The sequence below is a fragment of the Brassica oleracea genome, chromosome C9 (genome assembly GCF_000695525.1).
Source record: "Brassica oleracea var. oleracea cultivar TO1000 chromosome C9, BOL, whole genome shotgun sequence".
NCBI classification, from domain to species: domain Eukaryota; kingdom Viridiplantae; phylum Streptophyta; class Magnoliopsida; order Brassicales; family Brassicaceae; genus Brassica; species Brassica oleracea.
Genome location: NC_027756.1, coordinates 2895257 through 2905855, shown reverse-complemented (window position 1 = coordinate 2905855; position 10599 = coordinate 2895257). Strand labels below are relative to the sequence as shown.

General features: G+C 38.4%; 4 protein-coding genes across 7 annotated transcripts; 2 read left to right on the top strand and 2 right to left on the bottom strand.

The window, feature by feature from the left end:
• Window positions 1–1696: 1696 nt before the first annotated feature.
• Window positions 1697–3140, top strand: LOC106313493. 3 transcript variants are annotated; one of them, XM_013751303.1, is made up of 2 exons: window positions 1697–1927; window positions 2038–3136. In XM_013751303.1, exon 2 carries the CDS (start codon window positions 2075–2077, stop codon window positions 2960–2962), a length of 888 nt encoding a protein of 295 aa, XP_013606757.1. In that variant the 5' UTR covers window positions 1697–1927; window positions 2038–2074; the 3' UTR covers window positions 2963–3136. The 3 variants fall into 3 exon arrangements, with proteins under 3 accessions (XP_013606757.1, XP_013606759.1, XP_013606758.1); XM_013751305.1 differs by having other exon boundaries at window positions 1698–1927; window positions 2071–3140; XM_013751304.1 differs by having other exon boundaries at window positions 1698–1927; window positions 2021–3140.
• Window positions 3141–3527: 387 nt separating this feature from the next.
• LOC106318725 (30S ribosomal protein S1, chloroplastic-like) lies at window positions 3528–5921 on the top strand. Its single transcript, XM_013756839.1, has 7 exons — window positions 3528–3883; window positions 4365–4640; window positions 4709–4789; window positions 4870–5151; window positions 5236–5346; window positions 5432–5518; window positions 5689–5921. Exons 1-7 carry the CDS (start codon window positions 3581–3583, stop codon window positions 5797–5799), a joined length of 1251 nt encoding a protein of 416 aa, XP_013612293.1. The 5' UTR covers window positions 3528–3580; the 3' UTR covers window positions 5800–5921.
• Window positions 5922–5978: 57 nt separating this feature from the next.
• Window positions 5979–7513, bottom strand: LOC106318726 (craniofacial development protein 1-like). Its single transcript, XM_013756840.1, has 3 exons — window positions 7257–7513; window positions 7002–7175; window positions 5979–6453 (listed from the first exon to the last, which is right to left on the bottom strand). The coding sequence occupies exons 1-3, from the start codon at window positions 7422–7424 to the stop codon at window positions 6100–6102; spliced, it is 696 nt and encodes a 231-aa protein (XP_013612294.1). The 5' UTR covers window positions 7425–7513; the 3' UTR covers window positions 5979–6099.
• A 258-nt stretch (window positions 7514–7771) lies between these two features.
• LOC106315977 (rRNA-processing protein fcf2-like) lies at window positions 7772–9304 on the bottom strand. 2 transcript variants are annotated; one of them, XM_013753832.1, is made up of 6 exons: window positions 9173–9304; window positions 8731–8989; window positions 8591–8651; window positions 8440–8517; window positions 8217–8333; window positions 7772–8015 (listed from the first exon to the last, which is right to left on the bottom strand). In XM_013753832.1, the coding sequence occupies exons 2-6, from the start codon at window positions 8955–8957 to the stop codon at window positions 7914–7916; spliced, it is 585 nt and encodes a 194-aa protein (XP_013609286.1). In that variant the 5' UTR covers window positions 8958–8989; window positions 9173–9304; the 3' UTR covers window positions 7772–7913. The 2 variants fall into 2 exon arrangements, with proteins under 2 accessions (XP_013609286.1, XP_013609285.1); XM_013753831.1 differs by having other exon boundaries at window positions 7774–8019; window positions 8221–8333.
• Window positions 9305–10599: the final 1295 nt, after the last annotated feature.

Sequence of the window (10599 nt, the reverse complement as noted above, 5' to 3'; positions counted from 1 at the left end):
GTGTTATGAAAAGAACTGGAATTTTATTATATCGCAGGAATTTAAATAAAGCAAAATTTTATACCCGTAGATAGGAGATAACACTGATAACAATAGAGAATTTGTTATTAAGAAAGGAGAAGAGATGGTGTAATCGTGTTTTTCAAATGATCAAAAAACTTCGTATTTATAGAAGAAAAATCACTGTGTAAATAGTGACAGTGGAACCCACATCTTTTATTATTTCAACATATGTATGCGCTTCTTTGTTTGAAATTAAGTTTTCGTAACAAACGGTAACTACAAAAAGTTATAATTAATTTATTTTTTCAGTCACCAAAAATATTTGGTTTTCCAGTAATAAAAAATATTTTATTTTAATTATGTTATTCATGTGCACCACTTTACATGTAAAAGGAATTAAAACAAAGGTATACAAGAAAAGGCCCAGAAAGTCCAAGAAAGATGACCCCAAAATTGGGTTGTAACGCATGACAACTACTCTATAGACAAGAATACACGTGAATACCATTTCCTTCCATACTTATAAAACCAAAATTACTTTCTTAGACATTTTTGATAAATAGGTTCATGGAAATGGCTTGGTCAGAAATTTTGTTTATTTATGTTATCGGTTTACAAATTAATGGATTTGGATCTATCGACATAAACATGGTAATTAAGGCAAACAATATAGTTTTGGTTTGAAAGCCAGTTCTCAAAAGAAAACAACATAGTTTTGGAGTTTTGTAACTAAAACACATTATTCTAAATCGGAAACACATTAAACTATTCACCATACGATCTCTGGACTCCGGATCCAACCAAATGACAACGACATAGCTTTTTATTAAAATATTAACAAAAAAAAAAAACAACAACTAGAGAGAGATAGAATTAAAGGGGCTAAATTGAGAGAGAGATGATGGTTACTATCAATAGTGTTTTCTTATAAATATCATTTATGTACGTAGATGGAAGATGAAAACCCTATGTATGCTTGTATTTATTAATAAAACTTATAATAAATGATGCCTAGTGTCTTAAAGTAATGCATATGCGCAATGGCCAAAATTACAAGACCAAAATATGTTTTTTGAAAAACTAATGTAATGGCGTCGTAGACTTACATTTATAGAAATCGTGCTTGCATTTTTGTATGTTCGATTGACTCATTCCAACTCTGAAGTTATTAATTATTTAATTTGCCTCAGTACCATATCTTGGATCTTTTTGCCAAGACAGCAATCTCAGAGCTGCCTAACCATTGCTGTCAAACTCATTTTATAAGTTGTGATCTAACTAATTTGGAAAGAAAGGAATAGTTTTTTTTTTCAAAACTCTTCATTCCTTCTTAGATTAAAACTTCTGTTTAAGTGTTGTCTTTATTCTAGTTTCAAATATTTTTTCTTTAATTTTATGTAACTGGTAGTTTAATCTGAATAACTAAAAACAGAAAAAACAGTATAAATCTTAACGTTTTTATCCCAAAAAAGTGTGCCAAGAAAATTCAAAAATCACACACAAATACAATCTCTGATCTTCAAAGATATGTGAACCCAAATTATCAAAAAATAAATAATTCATACAAAAATAGCAAAGTCTTCATTGTCAATATTCAATTCTATTTGTTTGTTTGGTACAGTTCTCTCTGGATGTCAATTTATGCCCGACTCAATTCTAGTTAGGTTTTTATTACACGGTAATAATAGCACTGAGAGTGAAAGGAGTCTCCTTTTTGTCTCTATCAGTCGTCTCCATTTTCAGTTTTTATCGAAGAAAAAAATATTCTTCCTTTACTTTGGCGATTTGCTTCCTCCTCTCTCTCTCTCCTTACTCTCCGGCTTTATCAAAATCTCTTTTCCTTGGAGACGACGGATCCAATCAACGAGACTCGTATGAGGATTCTTCAGATTCCGACGCGTTCTTGATTCATCCGTCTCTTCAGGTAAACAAAAGTTCACTTTTTTCCTTCTGGGTTTCTTCCTCTCGACCTTATAGCTCCCGTCATTGTCTCAATCAAGTTCATCTGTGTTAAAAGTCCTGAGCTTTACGCAGTTTGCCCACCAAGTGTTCGTTGAAATTCCGCAGAGAGATGAAGGATTTTCCTTCTTGCTTTGGTGAAAATGGAGTCCAAGTTGCGGATTCATCGCCTTCAAACTCCGGGAAGAACGCTCAGAATCTGGTCACTTGCATCTACCAGTGCCGTATTCGAGGAAGGACTTGTTTGATCACTGTGACGTGGGCCAAGACTCTGATGGGTCAGAGTGTGACCGTTGGTGTTGATGATTCTTGTAACCAGAGCCTCTGTAAAGTCGAGATTAAGCCCTGGCTTTTCACTAAACGAAAAGGGTCCAAGAGCTTAGAGGTTTATTCCTGTAGCATCGATGTTATTTGGGATCTGGCGTCTGCGAAGTTTGGATCAGGACCTGAAGCTTTGGGAGGATTCTACGTGGGCGTTGTTGTAGACAAGGAGATGGTTCTGCTTCTCGGTGATATGAAGAAAGAAGCTTTCAAGAAGACGAACGCTTCGCCTTCCTCTAGAGGTGCGGTGTTCGTCGCCAAGAAAGAGCATGTCTTTGGTAAGAGAGAGTTCGCAACGAAGGCTCAGCTTTGTTCAGATGGGGTTAGAATACATGATCTTGTGATTGAGTGTGACACGAGCGTCACTGATCCTTGTCTCGTTGTTCGTGTGGATGGGAAGACGTTGTTGCAGGTGAAGCGTCTTAAGTGGAAGTTTCGTGGGAACGATACAATAGTTGTTAATAGAATGGCTGTGGAAGTTCTGTGGGATGTTCATAGTTGGTTATTTGGGATGCCTTCTTCAGCGGGAAACGCAGTGTTCATGTTCAGGACTTGTCAATCTTCTTCGGATAAGAGCTTGTCTTTCTCACAGGACATCATGGCAACAACAACAACAACGAACTCCAAGTCTCAAAGTTCTGGTTTTTCGTTGATTCTGTATGCTTGGAAGAACGAGTAGAAAAAACCTTCAAAGCCTGTTTGTTGATTCCTTATCAACATTTGTTATTTATATCATGATTAATGAGTTGATTCATAATTGGTTTCTGCAAATATAATCTTCCTTGCACAATGCTGGAACATGATCTCTGTATACATGAGTTACTTATGTCATATAGAAACTGTTTCATTCTTCAGGTTGATAGTGCGTATACAAGAAAGCTGTATATTTTATTATCAATCTTTCTTGTATATATACCAAATATGTTTATTTGTTTGAAAATATAAACAACTATGCATTATTTGAAAACATATTAGTATGTAGTATTTTTTCTATAACTATTCTTAGTAACATATACTATGATAAATATTATTTTCAAATAGTTTTTAAATAAGATAAATATTAATTATTCAGTTCTCAATTTTTCCTCTGGCCCATGGTATAAACGTCGCGCTGTTTAGATGATTAATAACCGTCACGTAGTTTACTCCAACGTGGCAGTTGTTTCGACCGTTCGATCAAACTGAGATAGACCAAGTCCAGATCATCATCTCTCTTATCTACCTCGCACGATAAAACGCAGGAAGAGCCATAGAAGACGAAACAGATATAAACTCTCTGAGTGGAGTGAAAAAAGCTATGGCGTCTTTGGCTCAGCATTTCACGGGTCTGAGATGCTCTCCACTCTCCTCCTCTTCTAGGCTAACGAGAAGAGCCGCCAAGAACTTCCCGCAGAACAAATCCTCCTCCGTGTCTCCAACGATCGTCGCAGCCGTTGCGATGTCCAGCGGGCAGACGAGAGAGAGGCTCGAGCTTAAGAAGATGTTCGAAGACGCTTACGAGCGTTGCAGAACTGCTCCCATGGAAGGCGTAGCTTTCACCGTCGACGATTTCGCAGCCGCTATCGAGCAATACGACTTCAATTCCGAAATCGGCACTAGGGTTTGTCTCTCTCTCTTTCTCCTTTGCAATATCTTTTGTGGGGTTTGAGAAAAGTTTCGAGCTTTGAATTGTAATCGTTGATTGAGTTCGAGCTGTTGTTCTTGACCAAACTAGTTCAGTTATGTTCTACTTTACAATATCTTTTGTGGGGTTTAAGAAAAGTTTCGAACTTTAAGCTGTAATCGTTGCTTGAGTTGGAGCTGTTGTTGTATAGACCAGACCAAACTAGTTCAGTTATGTTCTCCTTTACAATATCTTTGTGGGTTTTGTCAAAAGTTTCGAACTTTGAGTGTAATTGTTATTTGAGTTCGAGTTGTTGTTGTATAGACCAAACTAGTTCAGTTATGTTCTACTTTACAAAATCTTTGGAGCTTTAATCGTTGCTTTGCCTTTAAGTTTGAGAAAAACTAAGATGATAAAACGACAGCGTTTTGGTTCTGTAGAGTTGTGTGATCATTCTGTGGTTGTGGCATTGTTTCAGGTGAAAGGGACGGTGTTCAAGACCGACGCAAACGGTGCATTAGTCGACATTTCTGCGAAATCGTCGGCTTACTTGTCGGTTGAGCAGGCTTGCATTCACAGAATCAAGCATGTGGAGGAAGCTGGTATAGTTCCCGGTATGGTGGAGGAGTTTGTCATCATTGGTGAGAACGAGAGTGACGATAGTTTGCTATTGAGCTTAAGGATGATTCAGTACGAACTCGCTTGGGAACGATGCAGGCAGCTTCAGGCTGAGGATGTTGTTGTTAAAGCTAAGGTACGGTTTTGGAACTTCTTTGCTTCTCCTTTGATCTCTCTGGTTAACAATGTCTAGCGATTGGATAGGTTATTGGTGCTAACAAAGGTGGATTGGTGGCTATGGTGGAGGGTCTTCGTGGGTTTGTGCCGTTTTCTCAAATATCATCGGTTAGTACTTTGTCTCAGAGCTTTTAAGTCAAAACACACAAAACCTGATTAACGATGTGTGTTCTTCTACATTTTATTAGAAAGCAGCAGCTGAAGAGCTACTTGAGAAAGAGATACCTCTCAAGTTTGTGGAGGTTGATGAGGAACAAACAAAGCTTGTCCTCAGCAACCGTAAAGCTGTAGCAGACAGCCAGGCTCAGCTTGGAATCGGATCTGTGGTCCTCGGAGTTGTTCAGAGCTTGAAACCTTATGGTGCATTCATTGACATTGGCGGAATCAATGGGCTTCTCCATGTCAGTCAGATCAGTCATGACCGTGTCTCGGATATCGCCACTGTTCTTCAGCCCGGTGACACTCTTAAGGTCTCTTTCTACCATAAATGTTCTTAAAACTCTATTTGATTTGAATGTAAGTGCAATGATACATAACTTTATAATGTTTAACAGGTTATGATACTGAGCCATGACCGTGACAGGGGAAGAGTGAGTCTCTCGACAAAGAAGCTGGAGCCAACACCTGGTGATATGATTCGCAACCCAAAATTTGTTTTCGAGAAGGTAAACACTATTTACCACTGAAGTACTCTCTGAGTTCCCTCTATCTCTCAATCCATTTTACTAATTTTTCTTTTGTTGTCTGAAGGCTGAGGAGATGGCTCAGACGTTCAGACAGAGAATCGCCCAAGCAGAAGCTATGGCCCGTGCAGATATGCTTCGCTTCCAACCTGAGGTATGACTCTATCCACTGGCCTTGCCTCTTTTACAGCATTGGTTCTTTTGCAAGAACTATGTTGTTGGTTTGGTTTGTTCACTAAATTGGATTGTGATCAATAACCGGAGAAGCTTTGGTTTTGGTTGAGGATAGTGATAAGTTAATGTTGTTGGTGTATGTTTGAGCAGAGTGGACTGACGCTGAGTTCTGAAGGGATACTAGGACCACTCGGATCTGACTTACCAGATGATGGAGTCGATCTCACCGTTGGCGACATTCCTCCTGCCGTTGATCTTTAGATCCAAATGCTTTTTTTCTTTCTTTAGACAAAAACACATCTTCGAGCTTAATGTAATATGTATGTTTCATCGATATTTCTATTGCAATGTTCAAAAAGTTCATTAGAAAGCTTTTTGCTCGAGCTGAACTGACCACAACCTGGCCTCAGTTGTATATGTGAAAATGATTGGTAAGCTGGTTAAGGTAAAGTCTATCGATGGATGGTTTTGTAAAGATGCATGATGTAGTTCATGTGGATATCATCCACTACATCAAGAAAACAAGAATATTTACAGCCGAGGACGAAGAGTCTTCACATTTTAGACATCATCGAGTCTTCGCTTGGACTGAAGAGCTAAACGAGCATCTCTCTCTTTCTCAAACTGTCTGTAATCAGCTCTCTCCAAGAAAGAAACTTTGTCAAGATACTTGTCAGAGCTCTTCTTGTACTTATCTAACTCATCTTCAACACCTTTGTTCTCCTCCTTATACTCTCCCCAGTCTTTCTTCGTCTTGTCCAAAACGCTCAGCTTCTGTTTCTTTTTAATCTGCTCAAGAACCGCATCAACCCCTGAAGTCGCCCCCGCAGAGGATGAGGAGGCTTCCTTTGAACCCGCTTCCACTAACCTCTTCACTTCGATTTCTTGACCAGCAAAGTCTTTGACCTCCCTTATCTGCAATTCACAAGATAACACAAAGATTGTAGTTTATACACCATCCATCTTCCTTAATACTAACTCAAACTCAAACAAAAACAAGCTTTAACTAAGGTTTCAATCGAGTACTAACGTAAAGACAGAGACTTTAATCATACACAGTCCACCCTCTTAGCTCAAAACAGCTGACAGAACTTTAGATTCTAACGTTACCAAGGCAAAGCACAGTCATATTAACTTAACGACAGAGACTTTAATCACACACACTCCACCCCCTTAGTTCAAAACAGCTGAGAGATCTTAGTTTCTAACGTTAGCGAGGTAAAGCACAGTCATATTAACTTAAACACAGAGACTTTAATCATTACACAACCCATCCTCTTAGCTCAAAACAGCTGAGAGATCTTAGATTCTAACGTTACCAAGACAAAGCACATTCACATAAACTTAAAGACAGAGACTTTAATCACACACAACCCAACCTCTTAGCTCAAAGACAGCTGAGAGATCTTAGATTCTAACTACACAGAGTCAAACACACACAAAAAAGGTCATTTTGTTCTGACCTCAATCTTGCCACGGCTCGAAGCAGCTGCAGCGGTTGCGGTTGCGTTTCTCACAGCAGCTAGAGCGGCAGCAGCAATGCGCTTAGCCTCCTCGCTACTAACCGAAACGCTATCTTCCTTTTGTACAGCTTTGTCCCTCTCCTTCGCGTCAATACCAAGATAGCTTTTCCATTTCTGTGAGTCGAAAGGATCAAACTTTTCAAATCTAAGACGATAGTGTGATAAAAAGAAGAGTGCAGGAGAGAAGAGTCTCACGCTGTTAGGTGATTTTTCAGCGGGAGGCGAAGAGGTTGAGGTCTTTGAGACGAAATTGAATCGCTTGTTTGGCACTCCTTCGTTCATTCGCTCCCAGATCTCCGAAACTTTCTTGGATACACTGCTCGAACCAGTAGAGTTTCTCTCTGATTGCTCAGGAGACGCCATGCCTAGATTCGTTATATGGAAACGAGTTGAATGTTAAAGTGTTCGTATCTCACGGGATAGATTCTTCTAGGGCTCTTGATAGAAGTGGAAAACAGATGAGAAGATGAAGAAAGAGGAGAAGAAGAGAGAAGATAATGGGCTTAATGATAAATAATAGTGAAACGGCCCAACAAGGCCCATATTGATACTGATTTTCCTGTGTGATGTTACACAGCTATTGCACCTCAAAACAGTAATCAACGAGCAGCTTCCTATGCGACCCCATGGCCATGGGTGTTTTATTCTCTTGTACTAGACAATAATGTTTAGTTAAGTTAACCACCAGATCAAAATACTCTTTTATGATCTATTCAATCTCCATCAACGCTGTTTAATCATCCGAACCGACAGGTAGACAAACAAAACCAATCCTTCAAACCAAGGCTGTAAAACAACAACAGTATGTCATTACAAGGTAAAGAGATCATATTCTCTGATAAATGCAGCAATTCAGTGCCTTCTATGTTTTGTTTTCTTGGAGTCGCTTCCCTTTCTCTTCCACTTCTTATCCTGATTAGATCTGTTCTTCTCTTCAATCTCCCTCACTTTACGCTTCCTGTGAATGAATCAACCAACACAAAATCACTTATAAACTAAATGAATCACAGCGAGGTTTACATGGATTTAACTAGATGAATAACAAACTAAACGTTATTCAATCAATTAGCCTAAGACATGCAGTTTTTTTTTTTTAATTCTTATGATATAGAATCTAAGCAACACACAGTTTCTTAATAGAACAATGGAAGTAACTTGCCTGTACTGAGAAAATTTGGGGTCTGACACCAAGTCCTCAGCAAGAGTTGTTTTCCTATTCTTCTTTGTGACTCTATCAAAGTACTCTTGTGCTGGTTCAATTACTGTACCAACCTGGTTTTTAAAACAAGAGTTGGTGTTAAGACAAAAAGAACAAGACCAAAAAAAAAAAAAAAAAAAGGGTTATTGTCTTGATAAAGTTTGGAGCTCAGAGACTTGCCTGGAAATACTTTTCAGCTAGTTTCGAAGAGGAAGCAACTCTCTTGTAATGTTTCTTAGGATCCATTACATTCCTCAACTGCACGCAAAAAAAGAAGAAGATCAAAATTAGAATTCAAGTTTTGAAAACCATAATCAGAGAAACACATTACCTTGAGTAACTGAAGGTCTCTTTTCAACTCAGGAGTCATTGTAGGTGCAGGCATATCAAACCTATCCACAACAGCAAGTAACAACGTGAACCTCTAACCAAAATGATTTCATATAAAAAAAAGGGTAAGCAAAGATTTACCAGTTAGAACCAGTGGTGTCTTTGAGTTGCTTTCTCATCATCTTGTTGACTTTCTTTGGATCAGTAGGCGGGAGACAAAGACCATCAACGAGCTCAGACTTAGACGTCCAGAGAGAAGAACCACTCTCAGCAACTTTACTCGAGCTGGAGCCAGTTTTGGAGTCTAAAGCTAAGCATGGAAGCTTTGGTTCCCATTTAAGACCAATCAATGGTTTAACCTCCGACATTATTATCTAAACTGCAGTTGGTGGTCTGACCACTAGAAACAAAAACACGACACTTGTTCAGAATCGATCCAAAGGACAAGCGTATACCATTATTACACACGATTAACGATTTGTATATATAATCAAATCGAATAAAAGTAAAAAAAAAAAAAAAGAAGAATCCAAAACAGAGAGTTCAGAGTAATCACACAGGAGTATGAAAGAGAAACACGTACAAGAAGCAGGTTCGGAGAAGTCGTCTGGAGAATGCTACTTCGGTTTGAGAAAGAGGATAGAGCACGAAGAACAAAAAAGCTTCTGACGCCGGTAAAAGCTTCACCGCCGCCTAATATGTTGGGGAAAAAAATAGGGTTTAAGCCTTGAGGTTTAGTAGTTTTATTGTTGGGCCAATTAGTGGGCTTGAGTCATTTTGTTCTGGGCTGTGAATCCTAAATATAATTATCCATCGACATCACCTAAGCTATTTATTCTAGCATCTTTATCGGTGTCTCTTAAGTTCATCTCTTAGATAAAAACATATTTAAAATAAATCAAAAATAGGAAAAAAAAGAAGGAACGTGTTTTATTTAAGGACAATAAGAGACGTTTTTTACTGCCACATGTTTGATATTTATTGGTTTAAAAAATATGTTGTTTTTTTTATTTTATTTTCGTTTTAAGTAAAAAAATGGATTTCTTCTTCCTCTCAAAATCGACGCTCTAGACAGTATTCTCTGTAAATTTGGGTTTGATTTTCGCAGTTGCAGACTTTTGTGGTGTTTTCAATCTGAACCAGAGCTGTTCTTCAAGTGTTTTATTTTATCTCTGTTTCTGATTGATTGAATAAAGCTTTTGGTCGTTTTGATCAGATTTTGTTTTCTGATTTGTTAAAAATCAGAGTTTAAAGGAGTTCGCGGTGAAGATTGAAGTTGTGAAAGGATGGTGATCGAGGAAGGAGTGCTCGAATTGGTACAAGATGTTTGAAGCTCAATGTCACGATGAAGACGAAGGAGATGTGGTTAAGAGACCCCAATAGGATTGTACCAATATAGGATAGAAAATTACATGTTTCCAATTACGTCAATTATATAATATTGGTTAAGAGACCCCAATAGGGTTGTACCAATAAACATGCCCTTAGACCATGTCCAACGGCGGATTTCACCCGGTCCATAAGACAAATCCTTAAGCATAATTGTAATTAAATACTATTATTAGCGATAAATTGACGAAGGATTGGTCCGTCGCAGCGGACTTAAGGATTCAATCCTTAGCAACGTGTCACGTGGTGAGTGGGTCGATTTTGTCTTTGGTTTGTGTAGGGTCGGAAAAAAAATCATTCTCGAGCCAAACCGAAAAAAAATTTCTTCTCGAGAGAAAGGCGATTTCGAGACGATTTTGCTCGATCTCTCTTCCTCGGCTCGTGTAAGGTAAATCGAAGCTTTAACTCGTAGATTTATCGATTAGAGATCACTCTCCATCTTGTTTGTTCTGTATTAAGGGTTTGGTTCTCGGATTTCGACCGATTTGAGAAAATTTTCAAATTAGGGTTTCAAAAATATTTGGGGATAAATCGATTTCGGGATTCTTTGGGGGTTTAGATAGGGTTTCGAGAAGGAGAATCTTCCAGAACCTCGGAGGTCCTAAACGAAATTCTTACATT

Excerpts from the sequence above, each read along its gene's own strand:
- LOC106318726 (XM_013756840.1), bottom strand. The coding sequence starts at position 7,424 with ATGGCGTCTCCTGAGCAATCAGAGAGAAACTCTACTGGTTCGAGCAGT. Across the intron at positions 7,176-7,256 it reads CTGAAAAATCACCTAACAGC|AAATGGAAAAGCTATCTTGG; the intron begins GTGAGACTCTTC and ends TTCGACTCACAG. Across the intron at positions 6,454-7,001 it reads CGAGCCGTGGCAAGATTGAG|ATAAGGGAGGTCAAAGACTT; the intron begins GTCAGAACAAAA and ends TGTGAATTGCAG.
- LOC106315977 (XM_013753832.1), bottom strand. The coding sequence starts at position 8,957 with ATGTCGGAGGTTAAACCATTGATTGGTCTTAAATGGGAACCAAAGCTT. Across the intron at positions 8,518-8,590 it reads GAGACCTTCAGTTACTCAAG|TTGAGGAATGTAATGGATCC; the intron begins GTAATGTGTTTC and ends TTTTGCGTGCAG. Across the intron at positions 8,334-8,439 it reads TAGCTGAAAAGTATTTCCAG|GTTGGTACAGTAATTGAACC; the intron begins GCAAGTCTCTGA and ends TTTAAAAACCAG.
- LOC106313493 (XM_013751305.1), top strand. The coding sequence starts at position 2,075 with ATGAAGGATTTTCCTTCTTGCTTTGGTGAAAATGGAGTCCAAGTTGCG.
- LOC106318725 (XM_013756839.1), top strand. The coding sequence starts at position 3,581 with ATGGCGTCTTTGGCTCAGCATTTCACGGGTCTGAGATGCTCTCCACTC. Across the intron at positions 4,641-4,708 it reads ATGTTGTTGTTAAAGCTAAG|GTTATTGGTGCTAACAAAGG; the intron begins GTACGGTTTTGG and ends GCGATTGGATAG. Across the intron at positions 4,790-4,869 it reads CGTTTTCTCAAATATCATCG|AAAGCAGCAGCTGAAGAGCT; the intron begins GTTAGTACTTTG and ends ACATTTTATTAG.